Raw genomic sequence first — 27015 nt, forward strand, 5'->3', positions numbered from 1 at the left:
TGTCACAGGGAGCAGTGACAATGAAGTACAAGAATAGACTCATGGGGATGGCATTAACTTACCAACCACACCACCAGGGCACAGTGCCCCATCTGGGCAGCTGCATGGAGAGCTGTCATGCCATCATGAGCTCGTAGATCCAAGTTGGCTTTGCACTCTTTCACCAGGTACTCAGCAATGTGAAGGTGGCCTGCTTGACAGGCCAGGTAGAGAGGGGTGGCACCATTCTGAGTCTGTTTATTCACAGCCCTATGGAGAAACAGCAAAGAAAGACCTCAGTAGAAATCTTACAGCAATCTTTAAGTTACAACCTGGAACTGTGGTAAACTGCTATAATTTGGGCAGTACAGGATAGTTCTCAGGACTGTCAGTGGAATCAAATGCAGAGAGGATGTTTTATAAGCTAACATAGAACAGGGAACTTATTTAAAATTAAAGATTGGAGGAATTTCTACTGGAGGATAACCAGTGTTTGGAATTCTCTAGCTCACACAGCATTGGGGATGGGGACATTGAATATATTCAAGGTAAACTGGACAGATTTCTGATATGCTGAGTGCAGTGTAAACTGTTGTGAGATTGCAGAGGAATTACAGAATTGTGATAGTGCAGATTGAGGCTTTTCAGCCCATCATGTCTGCATAGAGAGGCTAGTCTGTGCTCATAATGACGAATAGGAACCTTTACTCACTATTTATACCATAGATATGAGTAGGTGGGAGAGAGCTTTCCTAGATCATTGTAACTCAATCCTATGTCTCATACAAGCATACATCAGTAATGCCATATCCCAACTTTCCAACGGCAGTTCTGCATCTTCTTCAGGAGGTGTCCCAATGGTTCCATAATGGCTACCAAATGAAGCGGATGTTTCTCTGACTGAATTATCATCCCTAGAGTGTTCTGTAAGTTATTAACTAATTTGGGCTCAGCAGTTATCACTGCTGCCTCAAAGCGCCAGGGACCTGGGTTCAATTCTGCCCTCAAGCAACTGTCTGTGTGGAGTTTGTACATTCTCCACGTGTTTGTGTGGGTTTCCTCCCACAGTCCGAAGATGTGCAGGCCAGGTGGATCGGCCATGCCAAATTGCCCATAGTGTTCGGGGATGGTTTTGACTGGGATGCTCTGAGGGTCAGTGTGAACTTGTTGGATCAAAGGGTCTGTCCCCACACTGTAGGGATTCTATGATTAACAGCCTTTGTTTTCTGTGGGTCTATCATTATTCTATCACCGTCACCATTGTGACCCACAAAGCAAATCAATTCCTCATAGAATTCTCACTGGCTGTGAAGGGTGAGTCCTTAAGCCTATAACCATTTTAAAACTGCACGCAGTCTCCAGTCCTGCTCCTCCATGCCTCACTGTGTGCCAACTTGTCATCCATATGGTATATGGCACCTTGTAGATTCAACAGAATATTGGATACAGACTCCTGGAAATCTCCAGGGCTGAAGTGATTCCATTAGGTGAAGCAAAACCTCTTAAATGTGGTTCAAGATGTGCTGCAGTCTTGATCATTCATCTAATGGCCTCTGCTGGAACCCAGAGTGTGCGTCAGGTTTCCTGAAAGCTCTACTCAGAAGTAATTTGGCTGGTCCTCATCAACAGTAAGCATGTGGTGAATCTCTCACTCCACTGTCTTGTTGAGTTTTTGGGGGATCATTACATTCAGTTGGACCCATTAGGTTTGGGGGCAATATTCAGGTCCAAGCACAATGCAGTTGATTTTATTACCGGGTGGAAATGATGCTTATTCATCAAGCTGTTTCTTAACTTCTTCCGTTCAAGAATCCTGGGTGGATAGAGACATAATGGTTTAGCATCTGTCTTTAGTCTCTGCTGTATTCAGCATTAGCTTCCCTAACCCATGTCTCATCTCTTTGCTCTAGTGAAGATTGTTGAGGGCATATGTTCCTTCAGTAGAGTTAGCAGCTGCTCTCAGACTTTGCTTTACTCAGAATCAGAATGGCTTTCCCTTCTTTAGGCAATAATGAATCTGACAAAGATTCATGAGCAATTCCAACAAACTTCTTTCTGTAATAAATTCTGCTGTTAAATCCCTATGGTTACATATTTCCATTAACCTGCAAATTAAATAATCAAAAGATTGAACTGGATGCTGAAATCTTCTTAAAAATGTTGTTGTTTTAATAATTGTACGTAAAGCAATACCAAAGGCTTTCAGAACATGGGGGATGGGTTTCAGAACATGGGGAGTTGTGATAGTGAGGTCTGTGTTTAGCAAGTCTGTGTTTGTGGGGGCATGATGGTCAGGTCTGCATGTGGGGGTAGGATATGATAGACAAGTCTGTATTTGGGGGGTGGATGTGATAGCCAGGTCTGAGTTTGGAGGTGTGTGTAATAGACAAATCTGTGTTTTGGTGCAGGGGGTGTGATAGCCAGGTCTGCGTTTCAGAGCAGGGGGTGTGATAGCCGGGTCTGTGTTTCAGTGTGAGGGGTGTGATAGCCAGGTCTGTGTTTCAGAGCAGGGGGTGTGATAGCCAGGTCTGTGTTTCGGTGTGAGGGGTGTGATGGCCAGGTCTGCGTTTCAGAGCAGGGGGTGTGATAGCCAGGTCTGTGTTTCAATGTGAGGGGTGTGATAGCCAGGTCTGTGTTTCAGTGTAGGGGGTGTGATAGCCAGGTCTGTGTTTCAGTGTGAGGGGTGTGATAGCCAGGTCTGTGTTTCAGGGCAGGGAGTGTGATGGCCAGGTCTGTGTTTCGGTGTGAGGGGTGTGATGGCCAGGTCTGTGTTTCAGTGTGAGGGGTGTGATGGCCAGGTCTGTGTTTCAGTGTAGAGGGTGTGATGGCCAGGTCTGTGTTTCAGTGTGAGGGGTGTGATGGCCAGGTCTGTGTTTCAGTGTAGGGGGTGTGATGGCCAGGTCTGTGTTTCAGTGTAGGAGGTGTGATGGCCAGGTCTGTGTTTCAGTGTAGGGGGTGTGATAGCCAGGTCTGTGTTTCGGTGTAGGGGGTGTGATGGCCAGGTCTGTGTTTCAGTGTGAGGGGTGTGATAGCCAGGTCTGTGTTTCAGTGTGAGGGGGTGTGATGGCCAGGTCTGTGTTTCAGTGTGAGGGGTGTGATGGCCAGGTCTGTGTTTCAGTGTAGGGGGTGTGATGGCCAGGTCTGTGTTTCAGTGTGAGGGGTGTGATGGCCAGGTCTGTGTTTCAGTGTGAGGGGTGTGATGGCCAGGTCTGTGTTTCAGTGTGAGGGGTGTGATGGCCAGGTCTGTGTTTCAGTGTAGGGGGTGTGATGGCCAGGTCTGTGTTTCAGTGTGAGGGGTGTGATGGCCAGGTCTGTGTTTCAGTGTAGGGGGTGTGATGGCCAGGTCTGTGTTTCAGTGTGAGGGGTGTGATGGCCAGGTCTGTGTTTCAGTGTGAGGGGTGTGATGGCCAGGTCTGTGTTTCAGTGTGAGGGGTGTGATGGCCAGGTCTGTGTTTCAGTGTAGGGGGTGTGATGGCCAGGTCTGTGTTTCAGTGTAGGGGGTGTGATGGCCAGGTCTGTGTTTCAGTGTGAGGGGTGTGATGGCCAGGTCTGTGTTTCAGTGTGAGGGGTGTGATGGCCAGGTCTGTGTTTCAGTGTAGGGGGTGTGATGGCCAGGTCTGTGTTTCGGTGTGAGGGGTGTGATGGCCAGGTCTGTGTTTCGGTGTGAGGGGTGTGATGGCCAGGTCTGTGTTTCAGTGTGAGGGGTGTGATAGCCAGGTCTGTGTTTCGGTGTGAGGGGTGTGATGGCCAGGTCTGTGTTTCAGTGCAAGGGGGTGTGATAGCCAGGTCTGTGTTTCAGTGTGAGGGGTGTGATAGCCAGGTCTGTGTTTCGGTGTGAGGGGTGTGATGGCCAGGTCTGTGTTTCGGTGTGAGGGGTGTGATGGCCAGGTCTGTGTTTCAGTGTGGGGGGTGTGATAGCCAGGTCTGTGTTTCGGTGTGAGGGGTGTGATGGCCAGGTCTGTGTTTCAGTGCAAGGGGGTGTGATAGCCAGGTCTGTGTTTCAGTGTGAGGGGTGTGATGGCCAGGTCTGTGTTTCAGTGTGAGGGGTGTGATAGCCAGGTCTGTGTTTCAGTGTGAGGGGTGTGATAGCCAGGTCTGTGTTTCGGTGTGAGGGGTGTGATGGCCAGGTCTGTGTTTCGGTGTGAGGGGTGTGATGGCCAGGTCTGTGTTTCAGTGTGGGGGGTGTGATAGCCAGGTCTGTGTTTCGGTGTGAGGGGTGTGATGGCCAGGTCTGTGTTTCAGTGCAAGGGGGTGTGATAGCCAGGTCTGTGTTTCAGTGCAAGGGGGTGTGATAGCCAGGTCTGTGTTTCGGTGTGAGGGGTGTGATGGCCAGGTCTGTGTTTCAGTGTGAGGGGTGTGATGGCCAGGTCTGTGTTTCAGTGTGAGGGGTGTGATGGCCAGGTCTGTGTTTCGGTGTGAGGGGTGTGATAGCCAGGTCTGTGTTTGGGAGGGGATGTGTGATAGCCAGGTCTGTGTTTTGGGGGTGGGACATGACAGTCATTGAAGGGGGTGTGACAGTCAGGTCTCTGCTTGGTGGGGCGGCATGACAGTCAGGTCCGTGTTTGGGGATGGAACATGATAGTCAAGTCTGTGTTTGGCAGGGGTGTGTGATAGACAAATCTGTGCTTCAGGGCAGGGGGGTGTGATAGCCAGGTCTGTATTTGGCAGGAGTGTCTGATAGTCAGGTCTATGATAGGAGGGTGTGTGATAGTCAGGTCTGTGTTTTGGGGGTGGGACATGACAGTCAGTGGAGGGGGTGTGACAGTCAGGTCTGTGTTTAGGGATGGAATCTGATAGTCAAGTCTGTGTTTGGGGGGGATGTGTGATAGTCAGGTCTGTGTCTGGGGGGCATGTGATAGCCAGGTCTGTGCTTTGGGGTGTATTATAGTCAGGTCTGTGTTTGCGGGGGATGTGATAGTCAACTCTGTGTTTGGGGCGGGGTGTGATAGTCAGGTCTGTGTTTGGGGATGGTGTGTGATGGTCAGGTCTGTGTTTGGGGATGGGGCGTGATAGTCAGGTCTGTGTTTGAAGAGATTTGTGAAAGTCAGGTCTGGGTTTTGGGGGAGGTGTGATAGTCTAATCTGTGTTGGGGGGAGGTGTGATAGTCAGGTCTGTGTTGGGGATGGTGGTGGCAGTGTGATAGTCAGATCTGTATTTAGGGGATGATAATTGAGAGGGTAATTGAATGGGTTAGGTCCTGGGGGTCAGTTAAGTGAGCTGGCTATCAGTTCAGGCAGTAAACTGTGCAGCATTTGAGATGGGAGTATCCGAATATGTCCTGTTTGTCTATCCCCCGGGTCTCCACTCCAGGCTAACTGTTGTCGTCCTTTGTGGAGGATCCCAGACAGCGGAGAGTCAGCTCACGAAATGCTTAAACTCTAAAGGAAACTTCCAAATGTATTTTGTGTCAGGATTTCCACAAGGTCCAGGCGCTAATTTCCCAATGTATGCCACATTGCTAACAATCCAGGGACAGAAGATTTGAGCCAGTAGATAGCCATATGTAAGGAAATCTTAAACAAGATACAGCTCCGGGAAATGGGAGTGATTGCAAACATGGTTACTGACACTAGGTGGCAGTAACCACCGTGGGCAGTATGTCCGGTGGCAACCAGCAGAAGCGTGACCTAGACTTTGACAGAAAATGCAGAGTGCAAATAAGTACAATCTCTGCAGATGTAGTTTCTGTAGAAGGGTCTAGGCCCGAAACGTCAGTCAGCTTTCCTGCTCCTCTGATGCTGCTTGGCCGGCTGTGTTCTTCCAGCCTTACACCTTGTTATCTCTCATCTCTGCAGATGTTCATGCTCCGAGTCCACCTCCTCCCATTAGTATAATTTGTATTTCTTTACCTTCATGTGTTTCTCTAGTTTCCCCTTAGATACATTTGTTTGTTTGTTCGTTTGTGGGATGTGTGTGTTGCTGGCTGTGTCAGCCCTGTCTCCTAACAGCCCTTGAGAAATGTCAGTGAGCCACTTTCCTCAAACTCTGCAGTCCATATTGTGTAGGGACACCCAACATACTGTTAGAGACAGAGATGCAGGCTTTTTGAACCAACAGCAGTGAAGGAACGGTGATATATTTCCAAGTCAGGATGGTGAGGAACCTGGTGGGAATTTGCAGCTGGGGCTGGCGTTCCCTTGTATCTGCTGCCTTTGTCCTTCTGTTCGGAAGAGTTTATTCACCTCTTGTTATGGTTCTTCAGGAGTCTAGTCCCAGCGTAGATCACTGTCCCAACAATGTAGCCCCTTTTCTCCCCAGTTCCCCATGAATCAAGACCCACTTCTCCGACACACCATGCGTTCAACTCTCTGATTGTAGTCACCCAAAAATAATTACCTCTGGTTTGGCTTTCTAATTTAGTTTCTACATGTTCATACTCACTCACCAAAACCTTTCTGTTATCCTTATCAATGCCATTGGTACTTTAAAAACAGGATGCTTCCCTTCTCTCTTCAAGGTCCTCTCCAGCTCTGAGGAGACGTCTTTCACCCTAGACCCACAACAGGCAACACAGCCCTCAGGACTCACCCTCCCATTTGCAGTTTCTGTCCCCCTCACCATACAGTCCCTGCTACAACAATGTTCCTATTCTCACCCCTCACCACCGCAGACTGAATGGTCCCAAGTACCACAAAGCTGTGGTCAGTTTGTTCATCCTCCATGCAGCTCCTGATTTCATCCATTCAAGCTGCACAAACTTCAGACCTGTTGGACAGCTGAAGGAGCTGAGCGTGCACCCCGTTTTACCTTCTGTATTCCCTCTGTCACACCCTCCTGTCCCTGAACACGGACCAGGATGTGATCATCACGTTCCCCTCCCTGGTGTACCCATGGTGTCCAAATCTCGGCTAGGAAAATGTTGGTTTTTATGCATAAGGTAGAGTGGATGAAGTGGGTAAGGAGTAAACGATAGGTGAGAAAAGAGCCCAAAAATAGAGGAAGAAGTGGACAGATAAAGCAGTGGATAATGATCAGGCTTGGGGATTGGCTGTTAAAGGGATCTACAAGTGCCTGACAATGGGTTGTATGTAATAGCAGACCATGTGATAACAAGGCTTGGTGTGTGGGGGTTGGGTTAAGGACATAGGAGAAGGTGCCTCAAGCCCCAGAATTGTTGAACTCAATATTGAGTCCAGAGAGCTGCAGCGTACCCAAATGGAAAATGAGATACTGTTCTTCCAGCCTGCACTGAGCTTCGCTGGAACACTGCAGCAAGCCAGAGACAGAGATGGTGGCCAGGGAACAGGGTGATATGTTGAAGTGGCAGGCAACTGGAAGCTCAGGGTCATTTTTTTGTGGCAGAACGTAGATATTCTATGAAGCAGTCCCCCAGTCTACGCTTCATTTCCCAAATGTGGAGAAGACCTTCATCATTCACCTTGACTCTGTCAATGGAGGAGGGTCATGGGTTCACATTCAGTGTTGGATATAGTTTCCACAGTCTGAGTGTAACACCTACTCTTTTAGCATAAGATGTTAAGTGTTCCCTCTCTCTCTGACACTGCTGAAGATGGAACATTGTGTATACTGGGTACAAGATGCATCTCCCAAACCTCCAGTCATTATCTCTTCAGAAGGATGAGGGCAGCAGATGCAAGGAAGGCCTGCGATCTCTGAGCCATAAACCATCCAGACTTGGAGATATATTGCCTGCCTTTCACCAGGTTAGAGCCCTGGAGCTCTCTCCCTAACAGTACTGTGGGTGTAAGTACACCACATTGATCCAAAGTGGTTGAAGAAGGTGGCTCACCATCAGCTTGTTGAGGGACATTAGGAGCAGTTAGTGACACCCACACCCATAAACAAATAAAAACACTGCCAAATATACAACAGAGACTGCTGCATGCAATGCAACTGCCCTATTAAACTCTGATGGTTGCATGCAACTCAAGTTACAGTGTGTGGCTCCTGAAAGCACATATAGGTTTACATGAAGAATAGTGTGATCTACAGAGGGCCCCGGGAAGATTGACAACTGACTGGGTGCCAGCACACACAGACCTACCACAGCTGGTTGGAGCTGAGCACTGCTCTTGCGATTTTGTCACAGCATTCAGACCGGAATATCTTGAGTTGCAGAATGGGGTTGGGGAGATTGAGAAGCCTGTTGATGATGATGTACAACTGCAAACAATGTGCCAGATTCAAAACTAAATTGTTTAAGATCACACTGGAAAGAGGAAGGAGTAAAGCTTGAATTCCTGGACCTATTCATTCCCTGAGAAGTTGGAGTGTGGCAGCTAATTAAGAGTTAACTGACTTGATAGTGGTGTCTCATATTCCCTGAGAGCCTTGTTGTACCAGGCCACATGCTGCGCTCCTTAAGTTACTGCAAATGCACTGGGAACTCAACCCGGCAGCGAGTGCGTTGTATCATATTAACTGGGTAGAGAAAGGGCCTGTGTGACCCTGGATTGGGTTTTGCCTGCCCCACCTGTTTAAACTTCACAGCCCGCCTCCCGAAAACCAAGTATTTGCCCAATGTTCCTGATATTGCCCCCTTTGTCCCAGCGTCAGTTTCTGTCTGATCTTGCTTCAACAAAAGTGCATCTGATATTTTACATGAATGGGAACTTTAGCTTCAAACTTTGTGACGGATAGCAGTCCACGGGCGTGCTAGGAATAGCAAGATGTTAATTTTTTTTAAAATCTGGCCTAAAATTGAAACTTATTGCTAAATAGGGAATTGCTACAGATTCCCTGTGTGGGAATCCTGTGCATCATGAGATGCAAACAATCCTCTGGACTGATTCTGTGTAACTCTGGGGAGCAAGGGTGGGGTGTGGGGGTTGGAGAGGAATTTGCCAGAGTATTTTTTTTTCCTCTTATTACCCCCTCGTGATCTCTCTTTTATCACCTCTCTCAAAGAGTTACCAGGCAGTGGAGCAGGTCTGATGGACCATCTGGCCTATGCCTGCCAGTCATTTTCATTTGTTAAAGGTGATATACAAATGTAATGTGCCCTTTAAGTGAATGCAGTCCTCACTATCTTGTCATCCTACAACCCAGTGGCAATTGTCTGCATTTGAAGCTAAGACCCTTATTGTCAGTATGTTTAGAGACGATCAAAAGACTTTCTTAATATAACCAAGAGTTGCACTTCTGGCTAAAGCATTGTTTCGACAATGCCTTAGTGAATTCCTTGCAAGTTTGAAGGTGCTTCTCCTTCTCTCACATCCATATTAGAAGGAGGCCAGTGCCTTCTGGAGACCTTGCTCCATGGTGAGCTGGCTGGTCTGTTGAGTCAGGAAAGACACTGAGAATATGGCATCAACCTCAGGATCCTGGGTCCCAATGACTTTCCAGGGACTCTTGCTGGGAATTTTTTTTCCCCCTGTGGGTATCAGGTGAGGAGGGTTGGAAACAAACTGTGAGACACCTCACAGTCAAACAGTCAGATCATCAAGGTAGAAATAGAGGGAGGATGCAGGAAGCTGACTGTGCTGAGACACAGAAGATGATGGGTCAGTGGAAATCTTCGGAGTCTTAAAGGACCACAGTTGCTCTCTCGTTAGACAGAATCACAACTTTGTGGCTAGTTTAAACCAAGGGTCACCACATCTCAAGTGAGGGGTGATGTTGAGAAAACAGGACCTTTATGGTGATCTCAGTTAGCACAGGAATTGAACTCATGCCATTGGCATCATACTGCCTTGCAAACGAGCCATCCAACCAACTAAGCTAACTGGCCATGAAGGCAGAGTGGTTGGCGAGGAGATCTACTTCCTTCGCTGATATATTACAGTGAGATGATGACTCTATTTGGCGTTTGGAAATTGTCTCATCACAAAACATGCTGCCAATGTGGCTAATTGCTCACATGGGCAACAGTGAACCTCAGCAAGGAGTTGTGTAGCTGTTTGATCAATAGCACGAGGATAAGGCTAACTAGACCAAGATTCTGTTGATTTATGGGGAAGACATGAAGATGGATTTTCTGATTTGTCACCTAGATTCTCAGAAGTACATATGGAAAATGCAAATGACACAGTCTGCCTACACACACACACACACACACACACACACACACACACACACACACACACACACACACACACACACACACACACACACACACACACACTCACACACACACATACACAGTCTGCGTATACACACAGAGTCTGCCCTTGGCTTTTCCTTCCATTCCACAGAGGTCTCTGGGTCTGCAGGCTTAATTTTGCTAACCATTCACCATCATCTCTCTTACATGGCCCTCTTTACACACAGTGTCATTGCCGCTATTCACAGGGCACCCCCACTCCATCATATGGCTTCCTCTAAGTACCTATGGTCTCAGCAGAGTGGCTCCTGATAGTGCTGGGAACAGGGAGGGCACCCCAATATCCAAGAGGGGACTGTGGTTTCAGTGTGTGCCAAACTGACCTCAATGTTTCTATCTACACTGGCCACAGCTATGGGCAAAACATCAAAGAAATCAACCCTTGCAATTATATACACAAGTGTTAAATGTTCAGGATGAAGGACACAGACTGAACACCTGTCGACAATAGGCAGAGTGTTTACAGTTTAGTACAGCTCCCTGTGTTGCGACAGTGACTACATTTCAAAAGAACCTCACTGGCTGTAAAGCATTTTAAGATGTCCTGAAGTCAAGAGAAGCAATGTATAAATGCAGTGATAATGGGAACTGCAGATGCTGAAGAATCCAAGATAACAAAGTGTGAGGCTGGATGGACACAGCAGGCCAAGCAGCATCTCAGGAGCACAAAAGCTGACGTTTTGGGCCTAGACCCTTCATCAGAGAGCAGGATTTGTTTCAAGCAGAGGTCTACCTGTTTCCACGTGTCTTAGGAATGTTGCAGAGAGGTTCTCCTGGAATTATTCCTGAAATGAGGAATTTCAGTGAGCTGGAGACAAGCTGTGACAGTTTTCCTTGAAGCAGAGGGGGCTCAGGATGACTTAGTAGAAGTGTTTGAACAATGTAGGCTTCTCCGAGAAAATAGGGAGGAACTGTTCCAAGTAGCAGGAGAATACACAGGTTTAGGATAATTGGCAGAAGAACCGGCCAGAAGTTGCGATATTGTTTTGCATGGAAAGTCATTGTGATCTGGTACGCAAAGCCTGAAAAGATGGTAGTAATTTCAAAAGGGAATTAAACACGTTCTTGTAAAGGGAACATTTACAGGGATATGGAGAAGGAACAGAGGAGAGGAAATGATTGAAGGCTTAATTCAAATAGCTGGCAGGGCCGTGTTGGCCTTTTGGGCTGTACCATTCTGTGATTCATTCTCATAGATTTATTGCAGAACTTAAGTGAGTAAACCAGTGTTAAAGTCAAAAAGATACCGGAGAAGACCATATGTTGAGAGGCAGTGTGGAAATTGCCACAGTGTTACTTAAAGTCCATGTGAAGCCTGAGCCAGTTGAAGTGGAGCTAGTCTCAAAGTGGACACCATTAAACCAGAAAATCCTTGGACCTACCTCAGGTCAGCACCTTGAGAAGTTTCATCTCATCTAGGTCTGTTGAGGGAACCTCACCTCGGTCCCCACTCGCAATCCATGTAGATGTTTAAATGTCCCAAGTAAGAGGATGGGCACAGAGTTTAACTTTTGGTGTGTGGAAAGAAATACAAAACAAGTGACTGCTTCTTCATGAACAATACACAAGGACCAGGTGAATTTCAGCTACAATACTCCCCCATTACTCATTAGTTTATCTGTATTCCCTGAAGTAGAATTTGGGGTACCTTTCAAATCTGACACACTGGTGGTGGGCTAACCCTGTGCACAATTCACAGGCATGTTCTGACAATTGTGAAATTCATCAGGCACAACATTTTGGCCAACAGAGGCATTTGCACAAACCAGGCATGGGGCTGCAAACTTCTGTTCATTAGTTACATCATTTCTTGGTTAATTAGGGACATAAAGGCGGATGAAGCCTCCACCAACACTACACTGTAGTTAAAACGAGGGCAGAAAGAGCACGTCCTGGGTCTGGCACAATTGGGGCTCACTGGAGAGAAACAAAAAGGCTCAGAAAAGTTAGTGAGAGCCTCAGAGAAACTGTGAGTATCCTCTCAGGCCCACTAAAGCACTCTGTTTAACACCAGAGTGTTTGGACATAGTTCAAAGACAAGCCGTGAAGCATTGGTGGCAGAATAGCAATGTTTCCATGTCTTTGAGTTGAGCTGCTCTGTGTTCTAAAGCAGAAGGAGCTGATGAAATGGATCAGCAAGTGGCTGAAAGGGAAAGGTCTGCATTAGATATGAAGCATTGATTGATCCCTGAACAGGCAGCACCCAAGACTGGGGCATAGAATTTACGAGAGACCACAGCTGTCCCATGCATCACTAGTCAGCTACACAGCTGATGAGTAGCATGTTACAATGACAGGACAAAGACCCGCAGGCACAGGAGTCACTTAGTAGATGTCCTACAGTTATCAGAGATCAGTCTGTCAAACAGAAAGCGCTTCGTATTTCCTTATCAAAGTTCACAAATGGTTCACATTTTCTTCACAGTAACCAACTGAACTGAATTTAACATATAGTAGGAACTGCAGATGCTGGAGGATCTGAGGCAACAAGGTGTAGAGCTGGATGAACACAGCAGGCCGAGCAGCATCAGAGGAGCAGGAGACTAAATTTAAGCCATTTTTACATGCGCTTTTTTCACCCTCCTTACAGTGACAGAATCACAGAGATATACAGCATGGAAGCAGACCCTTCAGTCCAACTTGTCCATGCCAATCAGATATCCTAAACTGATCAAGCCCCTTTTGCCAGCATTTGGCTCATATCCCTTTAAACCCTTTCTATTCATGTACCTATCCAGGTGCCTGTTAAATGCTGTCATTGTACCAGCCTCCAGCACTTCCTCTGGCTGCTCATTCTGTACACGCACCACTCTCTGTATGAAAACGTTGCCCCTCGGGTCCATTTTAAATCTTTCCCCTCTCACCTTAAACTTATGCCCTCTAGCTTTAGACTCCACTACCTTGGGAAAAATACCTTGGCTATTCACTCTATGTTTCTGGAATAATAGGGATTTCTTTGGAACGGATGGGGAAAGGAAAACGTAAGGAGGTGCTAGAAGGATTAGCACACTGCTTACCAGCCTCACAGTGAAACATGTTTATGAGCACTTCTATAATCACCATGTCCTAAAGTAGGACTTGAACACAGAGCTGCTGGCTCAGAAGCAGAGCTGCTACCTTCTGCAGCATGAGCCTTACACTGAGACAGGCTGCAGGGAGGGTGGATTAATCCCACCGTGCTACATTGATGAAGAACAGTGACAGTTCAGAACTTGCAGGTCCCTCCCTGTTCAACACCAAGTGCCTCTTTCTCCCTGCCTGGTGAGCAAGCACCACAAAAAGATCACCACTGACACCCTTGTACTCCCTAAGCCCATGAGTACCCACACAGAGTTACTTTTGAGATCAATATTTTCCAGAGGACAGTGCTGCGGAAGGATCCTGCTGAGCCAGTTACTACCATTCAACCACCCGCTACAGGAAGATCCCGAATACCATTGGTCCCTCACTGCTGGGCGGTTTGGGGTGTCAGGGTATGGGGAGAGAAGATAAACATGGGACACCAGTTGCGATCCACGATGTAGTAGAAAAAAAGTATAATACCTCAACATTCCCAACCCTCTCATCCCCCACACACATCTTAAATGAAGAACTAGCTTGCATTAATGTTGAGCCTACTGTAATATACACACAGTGGCTTCTAGGGCTGAATATTTTGTTCTGGAACTTCAGAGGACGAGCTCTGTCCTCCATTTTTCTTAAATTTCCCATCCTCTGCCGGCTGCATCTTGTTTGTTTCTTGTTGGCTTTGTTGATCCATTTTCTCTTTTTTTTATAGCTAATATTTACACCTAGTTTACATCTCCATCATTCGTTTAGCATCATTATTGTCTTTTGTTCTGGGCATGCTCTATTTGCTTCTCCTTCCCCTCTGTCACTAAATTTTTTTTTAAAAATCCAACTGCTTTCAGCTCAAAAGAAGAGTCATATTAGATTCGAAATATTAACTCTTTCTTTCTTCACAAATATTGCCAAACACGCTGAGTTTCTCTTGCGCTCTCTGCATTTCAGATTACTAACATTCGCATTATTTTGTTTTGATTTGCATATACACACGCCACATCTAGTTCAACTTGCCAAAATATGCAGCAACCATTCTCAGATTAATTTATTAGGACAATGTTTTGACCAATCAGAGTCAACTTGTCTGTTTATACTGTAAACCAAACTCAGTAGTTAACTGTCACTCATCATTAGCTGGTGTAATTTCAATGGCAATAGTTTTTCTAATCAGAATCCAGTTGCCAACCAACACTTGTCTCATGCAGTATCGATATTGCTTTCCTTTTACATTGTTATTTCTTGTGACTTGTCCTGACAAGTGTAATTCGAACATCGTCCACAAAATGTGTCTTTCCTCAGACAAATTTAACTTCATTTCAAGCATAGTTATAGTAACTTAGGAAACACGATAGCTTATCATTATTATGACAATGACCATATAATTTGCAGTTGGCCTGTTTTCTGATTGATTTAATGATTAACTATATTGCCTGGATACCAAATAGAATGTTCCCCTTCTTCTTTGGAACAGTGCCATGAAATGTTCATCTTTTTCACCCTGAGAGGATAAACGGTGCCTCAGGTTAAAAGACAGTTGGCCGACATCAGGAGCAGGAGTCCTGGCACGTGCCACTTCTAAAGGAGGGGTGTAGAATCAACCTGCACTCATTCAACTTTAAACACTGCCAGATGCAAAACCTGAACAAATTAATTTTTGCTTCAGATGCCTCTCTTACCTTGGGGCGTGGGCGATGAGGAGTTTCAAACAAGACAAATCTCCTTTTGCTGCTGCATAGTGTGCTGGCACTGCGCCGGTATCCGTCTCCATCATGGCTTCGCAGCCCTCCTGCAGCAACCACTGGACCGTATCCAATTGGCCAAACCGAGCTGCCAGGTGGAGGGCAGATGCGCCGTAGTCATCACAGGCCTATAGGGGAAATGCTTTGATCAGCATGTTTCACAAAACAGAAAAAAACAAAGCCCACGAGAGTGGCCTGTGTGGACTAATATACTACATCTGCTGATTCTCAAGAGAAATATGTTTGGTTTGAATCCAGCCCTGGGTACACGTTGAACTGCAGCTCAATGTTGCTTCTGAGTCAGCATTAGTTAATTACCATTTTAATAATTTCTCTTAATCTGAACCCTAACATAATCTCAGGATCTTTAGATCAGGCTAATTTTCTGCAATCTCCAATACAAAAGCCATTTATGTGAAGAAACTGAGGAACCAGAACAGAATCAGCACCATTCATGGTTCAAGAGCCACTTGGCAAAGCATTTCAGAGTTGTCCATCTGTTAATGTGCCTAAGGACCCTTGTCTATTTACCAGTTTTCTCTGTTTTCTGTCATAAGTGATAATGTCTACTGCCCCAGTATCTAACCTTCTTTCATTATACATGTTTTTTCCATCAGACAACAGTGATTTCTGTGATAGTAGGAACTGCCGATGCTGAAAAATCCGAGACAACAAGGTATAGAGCTGAGATAATGGGAACTGCAGATGCTGGAGATTCCAAGATAATAAAATGTGAGGCTGGATGAACACAGCAGGCCAAGCAGCATCTCAGGAGCACAAAAGCTGACGTTTCGGGCCTAGACCCTTCATCAGAGAGGGGGATGGGGGGAGGGAACTGGAATAAATAGGGAGAGAGGGGGAGGCGGACCGAAGATGGAGAGTAAAGAAGATAGGTGGAGAGGGTGTAGGTGGGGAGGTAGGGAGGGGATAGGTCAGTCCGGGGAAGACGGACAGGTCAAGGAGGTGGGATGAGGTTAGTAGGTAGCTGGGGGTGCGGCTTGGGGTGGGAGGAAGGGATGGGTGAGAGGAAGAACCGGTTAGGGAGGCAGAGACAGGTTGGACTGGTTTTGGGATGCAGTGGGTGGGGGGGAAGAGCTGGGCTGGTTTAGGGATGCAGTGGGGGAAGGGGAGATTTTGAAACTGGTGAAGTCCACATTGATACCATATGGCTGCAGGGTTCCCAGGCGGAATATGAGTTGCTGTTCCTGCAACCTTCGGGTGGCATCATTGTGGCAGTGCAGGAGGCCCATGATGGACATGTCATCAAGAGAATGGGAGGGGGAGTGGAAATGGTTTGCGACTGGGAGGTGCAGTTGTTTGTTGCGAACTGAGCGGAGGTGTTCTGCAAAGCGGTCCCCAAGCCTCCGCTTGGTTTCCCCAATGTAGAGAAAGCCGCACCGGGTACAGTGGATGCAGTATACCACATTGGCAGATGTGCAGGTGAACCTCTGCTTAATGTGGAATGTCATCTTGGGGCCTGGGATGGGGGTGAGGGAGGAGGTGTGGGGACAAGTGTAGCATTTCCTGCGGTTGCAGGGGAAGGTGCCGGGTGTGGTGGGGTTGGAGGGCAGTGTGGAACGAACAAGGGAGTCACGGAGAGAGTGGTCTCTCCGGAAAGCAGACAGGGGTGGGGATGGAAAAATGTCTTGGGTGGTGGGGTCGGATTGTAAATGGCGGAAGTGTCGGAGGATAATGCGTTGTATCCGGAGGTTGGTAGGGTGGTGTGTGAGAACGAGGGGGATCCTCTTGGGGCGGTTGTGGCGGGGGCGGGGTGTGAGGGATGTGTCGCGGGAAATGCGGGAGACGCGGTCAAGGGCGTTCTCAATCACCGTGGGGGGGAAGTTGCGGTCCTTAAAGAACTTGGACATCTGGGATGTGCGGGAGTGGAATGTCTTATCGTGGGAGCAGATGCGGCGGAGGCGGAGGAATTGGGAATAGGGGATGGAAAAATTCGTTCGTTCCACACTGCCCTCCAACCCCACCACACCCGGCACCTTCCCCTGCAACCGCAGGAAATGCTACACTTGTCCCCACACCTCCTCCCTCACCCCCATCCCAGGCCCCAAGATGACATTCCACATTAAGCAGAGGTTCACCTGCACATCTGCCAATGTGGTATACTGCATCCACTGTACCCGGTGCGGCTTTCTCTACATTGGGGAAACCAAGCGGAGGCTTGGGGACCGCTTTGCAGAACACCTCCGCTCAGTTCGCAACAAACAACTGCACCTCCCAGTCGCAAACCATTTCCACTCCCCCTCCCATTCTCTTGATGACATGTCCATCATGGGCCTCCTGCACTGCCGCAATGATGCCACCCGAAGGTTGCAGGAACAGCAACTCATATTCCGCCTGGGAACCCTGCAGCCATATGGTATCAATGTGGACTTCACCAGTTTCAAAATCTCCCCTTCCCCCACTGCATCCCTAAACCAGCCCAGTTCATCCCCTCCCCCCACTGCACCACACAACCAGCCCAGCTCTTCCCCCCCACCCACTGCATCCCAAAACCAGTCCAACCTGTCTCTGCCTCCCTAACCGGTTCTTCCTCTCACCCATCCCTTCCTCCCACCCCAAGCCGCACCCCCAGCTACCTACTAACCTCATCCCACCTCCTTGACCTGTCCGTCTTCCCCGGACTGACCTATCCCCTCCCTACCTCCCCACCTACACCCTCTCCACCTATCTTCTTTACTCTCCATCTTCGGTCCGCCTCCCCCTCTCTCCCTATTTATTCCAGTTCCCTCCCCCCATCCCCCTCTCTGATGAAGGGTCTAGGCCCGAAACGTCAGCTTTTGTGCTCCTGAGATGCTGCTTGGCCTGCTGTGTTCATCCAGCCTCACATTTTATTATCAAGGTATAGAGCTGGATGTACACAGCAGGCCAACCAGCATCAGAGGAGCAGGAAAGCTGACATTTCGGGTCTAGATGAAGTGTCTAGACCCAAAATGTCAGCTTTCCTGTTTCTCTGGTGCTGCTTGGCCTGCCTGTGTTCAGCCAGCTCTACACCTTGTTGTGTCAGTGATTTCTGTGGGCTAGTTTCTACCTCTGTGTGAAACTGTTTTAATCAAAAAAAATTGAAGTTTCTCAGAATCTACTGCCTTCACCTTCATGACAATTCTGTTCCCTGAACCTTATGCCCAAATAAACTCATTTATCACATATTTAACTAAATTTAAGACTGTGCCCATTTGCTGATTTTGGTTATTTAAATAAAAAAAACACTCTCAGGATGCGGGTGTCACTGGCAAAAGTAGATCAGCATATGAACATTAGAAATAGGAGCAGAAGTACATAATTCAGCCCCTGAACTCTGCCCTACCATTCTATGTGATCATGGCTGATCTGCCTGAGGCCTCATGGCTCTTCCATGCTAGCTCCCCACAGCCCTCAATTCCGCAGTATTCCAAAAATCTGGCTACTGCCTCCATAAATACTTCAGTGATCTAGCCTCCACAACTCTCTGGGGTAGGGAATTTCATTCACTACCCTCTGAGAGAAGAAATTATCTTGTATCTTACTTTTAAATGATTGTCCCCTTTTTTCGTAACTGCATTCCCTAGCTCAAGCATCCCTGACTAGTTATCTTCTTTATTTCTATCCTGTGAAGTCCCCTTGCACATTTCAACCTGGTCACCCCTCATCCTTCTAAACTGTCAAGAAAATAGGCCTAAACTGTTTAACCATTCTTGTAAAGTCAAACCATTCATCCCAGAAATCAACCAAATGATTCTCTTTTGTACAGTGTCCAATGCCAGCATGTCCTTTCTTAAATACTAGGACCAAAACTGTACACACGTGACCTTAACAATAGTTGAACACTCGTAACAAGACAGCCTCATTATTTTTAAACTCCAACCCTCTCGCAATAAAGGTTAAATTTTCACTTGCTTTCTTAATTGCCTGTTGCACCTGCATGCTGACTTTTTGTGTTTAAGGGCTGTCCTCTCATCTGAGTTAAACCACCACCAGTTGTCTCTCGCTCTCTCTCGAATGAAATGGCAGCCCTGTAGCAGCCCTATGGAAAGGCTACAGCGACCATACCCTTTATCCTTACCTATATTCTATGATTCTATGATGTGATATGTCCACTCAGTCTGTAGATTGAAATTACCAATGACTATTCCACTGCTCTTCTTACATGCCTCCACTATTTCCTGATTTATGTTTCTGTCCTGCTTTGAGGCAACACTTCAGAAGCCTATAAACAAACCCACACTGTAACTTCTTTCCCTTGCTATTTCTTATGGGAATTCCAAGACTAGGGGGCATATTTTAAGGTGATAGGAGAAAGATTTTAAAAAGACATGGGGGCAACTTTTTCACACTGACAGCAGTTCGTAAGTTGAATGAATTTCCAGAAGAAGAGGTGGATGAGAGTACAGTTACAACGTTTAAAAGGACATTTGCATTACATGAATAAGAAATGTTTGGAGGGATATGGGCCAAGCACAGGCAGGTGGGACTGGTCTAGTTTGGGATTATGGTTGGCATGGATAGGTTGAACTAAAGGGTCTGTTTCAATGCTGTATGACTCCATGACTCTATAACTGATTCCACACCACAACCTATCGCACCTGTATCCCTTACTGTCCTTTATGAACAAAGCTGCCCCACTGCCTTTTGGCTTATTTTTGTGCCTTTATACCCTAAGTACCCTTTAATATTGCTCAGTTCTGGTCATCCTGCAACCACATCCCTGTACCAGCTACCAATGGTATATATTTTCCATTTGTAGTTGGCAGTGAGCTGCTGTGGTGTAGGGTCACCCATACTGCCATTATGGCCATGGGGAATTTCTGCAAGTCTTTGGGCTGTTGAGTACTTCAGTCGGCACTGAGCGTTTCAGTGTTGTTATTTTCTAATCCAGCTCTTCAGGGATGTTATGATACATGGCTGGAACAGGTGGGATTTGAACTCATTCCTCCTAGCTCAGAGGTAGGGACACAAGCACTGCAGCACAACGGCCACTGAATGAATGTAAAACATTCCCAGCTTCTGCTCCCTTTCTTAAAGATCAGTGCTTAATCCAGGGCTATCCCTTCAGTGGACCCTCTTTCATTACACCAGGAACAGAACTGTACCCAGTCCTCATTCTGAGGCTGAACCACTTATGATTATTTATTTTGGCCTAATCTTGCAGTTGTAGGGATTAATAACCAATGTCTCCAAATTCTTTCCTGTGACCTCTGGAGAGGTCAGTTTACACTAGCTTGATCTTCATGGAAAACAGAACAATTTACGATCGTTCAGCTGAGCTCTCCGAAACCTTTTTATGTTCCTGGTCCATTCCAGGCCCCTCTCAGTTTGATCAAGTGTCTGTAGACTAGTCATTTCTCTGTCTTGAATTTGAGGGTCTTAGGAAGCAGTGGCAGGACCAGTCCTGACTCCTGATGGCCCTATAGATCTACTAATGGTTGTGTAAGGCTAGTTAAACCTCCATCAAGAGCTGCAGAGCATGTTCCCTGCTGTGAAGCCAGGCTTGGCTCTGTCTCTCAGACCCAAATCCTGTCTCTTCACCCAGCCCTTCCGAACACCAGCCAATCTGGCTCGATCATTCACAAGGTCTTTCCTTTGATTTCTGTCACATCATTTTGTGTAAAATCCACAGACCCCGGCCCCTGTTTCTGAACATGTCCTTCCTTGAATGAACTTTTTTTGTTCGTCATTGCTTGAGCATACCTCAATAACATATTAATTTCCCAAGACTGGGAACTTAACATGGTTTTCATCTCCACAAATGTTTTCAGACCTGCTGAGTTTCTCCAACATTCCTGGGTTTATATCCCATTAAAACTTATGTGCAATGCCTGACCCATATCAAATCCCTAAATAGCTGCCTCAGCAGTACTCTACAGTTCCCTTACATAGGGAGCAGCTCCAGTAAATCTAATATCTAAATAAAATTAATAATTCCTATATATCTCCTATACCAGTGATAAACGTTCCCTTATTATAAGATACAGATCCTGAGGGTGTAGTTCCTATATATAACTTACAATTACCGTATATCGCCTATACCAGTGATAAACGATGCCTTATATCGGGTACAGTTCCGGTAGGTCTTGGTCCTGCACAGAGTCCTACAACAAGGTGGTCCATCCCCAGTTTCATGTCTCTGAGCCTCTCTGCCTGTTACCTCCTGACTGTAATTGGTTGGGAGAAGTGAGTAACTAACTGTTGCAGTGTTTACTCGCGGTGCCCGGAGTCACGTACATGGATGTCACAGCCAGCCACCCGGGTCAGCCACTGCAGCGTCTCGATGTTCCCAGTGGCAGCGGCATCGTGGCAGGGAGTCGCTCCGTTTCTCGCTCGCTTGTTCGCCGGCAGCTTCGCCTGGGTGACGAGGAATTTCAGACAGTCCAACCTGCCCGCCCTGGCGGCGTGGTGGACCGGGCTGGCTCCCAGCTGATCCTCGATGCTCTCGTTCAGCTTCCCGCTGGCCTCCAGGCTGCTTAGTGCCTCCAGGTCGCCATCCCTAGCAGCGAGCAGGCAGCGCTGAGAAACCATGGCTGGGGGACAGCGGGAAACTCCTGGCCCCGCTGAGTCAGGGGAGGCTTCTGTCAGGGCACGGGACACTGGCTCTTCCGTGACTGGATCGGGTGCAGTCGAGTTCTCAGGTTAAAGTGCAATGTTCATTCAGCTGGCTGTAAAACTGATGACACGAATATGAGACTAACCCCCGCCCTGTGTGCATAGGCGTCGGAAAGCGTCATGCTCAATTTCTCTATGGGATCCATTTTCTGGGATGCACGCAATGGTCTTCCCTCTGTAATATCACCTTGATGTTCCCTCCTCCCTCTGCTGGCTCCTCTAACAGGCTGCTGACCTGTCACTCTGAGAGCAAAGACGGCAGGTGGAACAAGCTGGAGGATGCTCCAGGCCAGAGCGACCGCGGAGCGTAATACCGAAACTCGGCGACTGTGGTAGAATCTGTGGAGAGAGACAGAAGCCGAGTTAACGCTTCCAGTCTGGGATAGTTTGCTAAGTTTCTTTTATGTTTCAAATGTGCAGCATCCGCAATATTTTGCGCAAGGGGTACCAGACTTTTCTTAAACTGCATCTTTCAAATAAAAATCATTGTAGCTGACAGCCATCTCTGACTGGGCTCGTATTTCTCAGTCACTGTTAATTGCCCTGAAAAGTGTGGTGAACTGCCTTCTTGAACTCTTGCAATCTTGGTGTGGGTACATTTTCACTTCAGGGGAGAAGAGTTCCAGCATATTGACCCAAGTTGTGCTGAACAAACGGCGATACGGGTGTGGGTGCTGAGTGGCTTGGAGAGGGACTTGCAAAAGGTAGTGTTACTGTGTAGCTGCCACTCTTGTACATGGAGTTGGCAGAGATTGTGGGTTTAGAAGGTGCTGCCTCAGGAGCCTTGGTGAGTTGCTGCGGTGCATCTTGTAGATGGTAAGCACTGTCCATTGGTGATGGAGGGAGTCAATGTTCATGGAAGTGGGGAAATCAAACAAGCTACGTTGTCCTGGATGGTTTCAAGCTTCCTGAACATTGTTGCAAATGGACAGTATTCTATTATGCTCCTAATCTGTGCCTTCTGGAGGGTTGCCAAGTTGAAAGGAGCCATGAGGTGAGTTACACACTGTAGAATTCCTAGACGCTGACCTGTCATTGTAGCCACAGCATTTATATGGTTCAGTTTCCAATCAATGGTAACCACCAGGATGTTGATAGTAGGGCATACAATAACGGTAATGTAATTGAATGTCAAAGGCAAATGTTCAGATTGTCTCTTGTTGAACATGGTCACTGTCTGGCATTTGTGTGACATGAATATTACTTACCGGCTATCAGCACCATTCTGAATGTTTTCTGCATCTTTGCTACGTATAGGCACGATCTGAGAAATCACAAGTCTTTTTTTAATTCATGTGTAACATCAAATCCAAGACGATGCTTCCCAATTTGTTATGGTTTGAGAGAGGAAACCCCAGGTGTGGAGGGATGAAATTCTCCCTGTCCATATTCACCCATCTTCTCAGTTTACAAGGCGAATTTAAAAACAGATCCCTTTCCTGTAGATAACTTTCTCTTAAACCCAAATACATACGTGTTTTAAAGGACCCCATTTAACCAGGCTTTCTTGAGCGAACAAAGATTGAGCTTATTAAATACTAAGCCCAAAGTCATGCCACCCATAATCCCAAACTAAACTAATGCTACCTTCCTGCACTTGGACCATTTCCCTCCAAACATTTCATAGTCACCTACTTAGCTAAATATTTTTTAAATACTGTAACTGTACCCACATCCACCACTTCCTCTGGATGTTCATTCCACATGTGAACCGTGCTCTGTGTCTTCTTAAAATCTTTTTCCTCTCACCTTAAAAATATGTTCCCTCGTCTTGAAATCCCCCACCCTAGAGAAAAGACACCAGCCATTCACCTTATCTATACCCCTCATGATTTTATAAATCTCTATAAGGTAGCCCCTTAACCCCATACACTTCAGGGAAAAAAAGCCCCAGCCTATCCAGTCTCTCATCATAACTCAGACCCTCCATTCCCAGCAACATCCTGGTAAATCTCTTTTGAACCCTTTCCAGCGAAATAATATCCTTTCTATCACAGGGAGACTAGAACAGAACACAACTCCAAAGGATAAAAGTTTGAAAAAATACAGATTAGTCTTTGAATCCTTTGCAAAGTATGGATAGTTAAATGGTGCCACTGTTGCAGCGGATATTATAAGTAGCATTGAGATTGGAAGTTGAAGAGTCAGTTTTGTAATCCTTAGTTTTGCAGATTGGTTAAGATTCTGTCATTCTGATTCCTTTGAAACATGATTGAATTCCAACATCCAGGGTAAGAGAGTGTCCTTTATTGTCATGTTTCCTTTTGTTGGTTTTCAGCACCCAGAGTCAGAGAGCGTTTTCTTTTACCTGCAACACAGGGGTGACTAGGGGATGATTCTTTCACTGTGATCTTCACAGCATCCCAGTTCTTGAACCCAGACTGGTATGTACAAGAGTGAGAAAAAGATAATTCTCTGGAGGTTGCATGCTATTGAGCAGGCTTCATCAACCCTTCATTATCTTAATGACATTGGCTGCAACTGGGGAAAACTGTGCATGCAGTTCCAGACCTAGTGTGTTATCAAGCAAAATGCCAGTGACAATGTACACAAAGCAGAAGTTTACCCTCCCATATCAGCCTCCCCTTCCTTCTCCTTCCTGCTGCATCTGGCTTTCCCATGCCTCACCTCACTGAACCTGTTTAAATACACTTGCACAGATGTAAGCAGGACACAGCATCCATGTGCTGGTGTCAGCAAATGCAGCCCTTAAGAGATTATGGTCCAGTCTGTGTTTACTTGCTTCTTTCCCCCTTTTAAGGTTCTATTGTTTAAATTTCTCATCTCATCCATAGGCGTGGCAATGTGTGCATCTGTTTCTCCAGACAGTCACTTATCATACAACTGGAGCTGTATCAGCCCTCACAAGGCCAATTCCCTTGAAAAGATGATGCTGAATTACTACCTTGAACTGCTGCAGTCCAAGTGGTGAAGGCACACACAATCTGTAGTGACCATCCCCACTTCAAATCTTAAGATAGAGGGAAGGGTGTAGATGAAGTAACTGAACTTGGTCAGGTCTCAGATACTACTCCGAGGAACTCCATCAGAGATTTCCTAGGGCTGATGACAGACCACCTTCCCTTGAGCTTGGCATGATTCCAACCAATAGAATTATCCCCATGATTCATGCTGATTTCAAGTTTCTGAGAGCTCCTTGTTGCCTTTCTCACAGTCCAATGGTGCAATGTTGTTGAATGCAGTCACTCTTACTATGTTGAATACCTTCAGGGTAGCACAGTGGCTCAGTGGTTAGTACTGCAGCCTCACAGCACCAGGGACCCAGGCTCAATTTCATCTTTGGGTGACTGTGTGGAGTTTGCACATTCTCCCTGTGTCTGTGTGGGCTTCCTGTGGGTGCTCTGGTTTCCTTCCACAGTCCAAAGATGGACAGGTTTGGTGGATTGGCCATGCTAAGTTGCCTGCAGTGTTCAGGGGTGTGTAAGTTTGGTGGGTTAGACATGGAAAATGATGGGTTTACAGAACAGGGTAGAATAATGGATCTAGGTTGGATGGTCCCTGGAGGGGCAGAGTGGGCTTGTTGGGCTGAATGGCCTGTTTTCACACTGTAGGGAGGGTACACATGTCCACTGATATGGGAGGGTAAACTTCTGCTTTGTGTACATTGTCACTGGCATTTTGCTTGATAACACACTAGGTCTGGAACTGCATGCACAGTTTTTTGTGATTATGCTCTTTTGTCAATATTTCAACCAAGGCTGTTAGATGGTCAGCAGCTTAGTATTCCAGGCAAAACCCAGGCTAAGCATCATTGAGGAACATTGAGGTCTGAATACTACTCTGTAGCACTGTCAGCAACACCTTTCATCACTTTGCAATTCAGAGTAATTGGCTGAAGTGGATTTGTCATCCTTTTCATGCATAGGAATTACCTGGGCAATTTTCCACATTGTCAGGTAGATGCCAGTGTTGTAACTGTGTCAGAAGTTCTTGGCTAGGTGAGTGCAGCTCGTTTTGGAGCACACAGTTTTAGTACTACAGCAAAGATTTATCCAGTCCCATAGCTTTTACTATGTTGAATACCTTCAGGCATTTTTTGATATCACAGGGAGTGAACCGTAATGGCTGAAAGCTGACATCTGTGATGTTAGAGTTCACAGGAGGAGGCTGAGATGGGTTAACTGATGTCGTTGCAATTTCCTCAGTTTTGTCTTTACGCTGATGTTCTAGGCTCATGGATCACTCAGGAGGGAGATGTTTGTGGAGCCGAGGATTTGGTATTATGAAGAAAAACAATGGGCTGTAATTTTCATGTCTGTTCTCATTTTTATGTCATACTTGCAGAAGCAATGTGATGACTGGAGATAGCTAGGAACCCACTGATCTTGGTGAAAGTTTCCATGTAGGACATACGAAAAATATTAACATTTGGTACCAGAGTCCTGGACAAATTCCATCAGCTAACTCCCAGGCCAGGTACAACACTGGCTAGATACAGAGTAATGATCCTCTAAACTGTTTGTTTCACAACTCCATGGTACATCAACATGAGATATTTCCATTTTCCAGATAATTATGTTTGAAATTATTGATGCTGGTTGAGAGACAATTTTTTTTTAATGTCGACTCATGTCCACCAGAAGTCAAACTGACTGCTTGAAGAACTGATTGTCATCCATCAATTTAAACAGGATGTGAATGCTAGTCTGAACATCTGCAAAGAGAGTGTCTGACCCACTGTCCCAGCCAGTCCCAGAGTGTGAAAGGACAGTGTCTGACCCACTGTCCCAGCCAGTCCCAGAGTGCGAAAGGACAGCGTCTGACCCACTGTCCCAGCCAGTCCCAGAGTGTGAAAGGACAGCGTCCGACCCACTGTCCCAGCCAGCCCCAGAGTGTGAAAGGACAGTGTCCGACCCACTGTCCCAGCCAGTCCCAGAGTGTGAAAGGACAGTGTCCGACCCACTGTCCCAGCCAGCCCCAGAGTGTGAAAGGACAGTGTCCGACCCACTGTCCCAGCCAGTCCCAGAGTGTGAAAGGACAGTGTCCGACCCACTGTCCCAGCCAGCCCCAGGGGGTGAAAGGACAGTGTCCGACCCACTGTCCCAGCCAGCCCCAGAGTGTGAAAGGACAGCATCCGACCCACTGTCCCAGCCAGTCCGAGAGTGCGAAAGGACAGTGTCCGACCCACTGTCCCAGCCAGTCCCAGAGTGCGAAAGGACAGTGTCTGACCCACTGTCCCAGCCAGTCCCAGAGTGTGAAAGGACAGTGTCCAACCCACTGTCCCAGCCAGCCCCATAGTGTGAAAGGGCAGTGTCCAACCCACTGTCCCAGCCAGTCCCAGAGTGCGAAAGGACAGTGTCTGACCCACTGTCCCAGCCAGTCCGAGAGTGCGAAAGGACAGTGTCCGACCCACTGTCCCAGCCAGTCCCAGAGTGTGAAAGGATAGCGTCTGACCCACTGTCCCAGTCTGTCCCAGAGTGTGAAAGGACAGTGTCTGACCCACTGTCCCAGCCAGCCCCAGAGTGTGAAAGGACAGTGTCTGACCCATTGATATGGAGCCACTTTGCCTTGTTCAGTTTTTGTCGTGATCAACAAGTAGCTACAGAGAAAGTCAGC

General features: G+C 46.9%; 1 protein-coding gene across 1 annotated transcript in view; it reads right to left on the bottom strand.

Annotated features, from left to right (window-relative positions):
• The window catches only part of LOC125457922 (espin-like protein), a 63658-nt gene extending 41996 nt beyond the window's left edge, over positions 1-21662 (bottom strand). The window contains exons 1-3 of the mRNA XM_048542719.2: positions 21061-21662; positions 14782-14972; positions 63-249 (exon numbers count right to left, since the gene is read on the bottom strand). Coding sequence (XP_048398676.1) covers positions 63-249; positions 14782-14972; positions 21061-21354 — 672 coding nt within the window. The 5' untranslated portion in view covers positions 21355-21662. The remainder of the gene's footprint in view (positions 1-62; positions 250-14781; positions 14973-21060) is intronic.
• Positions 21663-27015: the final 5353 nt, after the last annotated feature.

This window comes from Stegostoma tigrinum, chromosome 14 (assembly GCF_030684315.1).
Source record: "Stegostoma tigrinum isolate sSteTig4 chromosome 14, sSteTig4.hap1, whole genome shotgun sequence".
NCBI classification, from domain to species: Eukaryota; Metazoa; Chordata; class Chondrichthyes; order Orectolobiformes; family Stegostomatidae; genus Stegostoma; species Stegostoma tigrinum.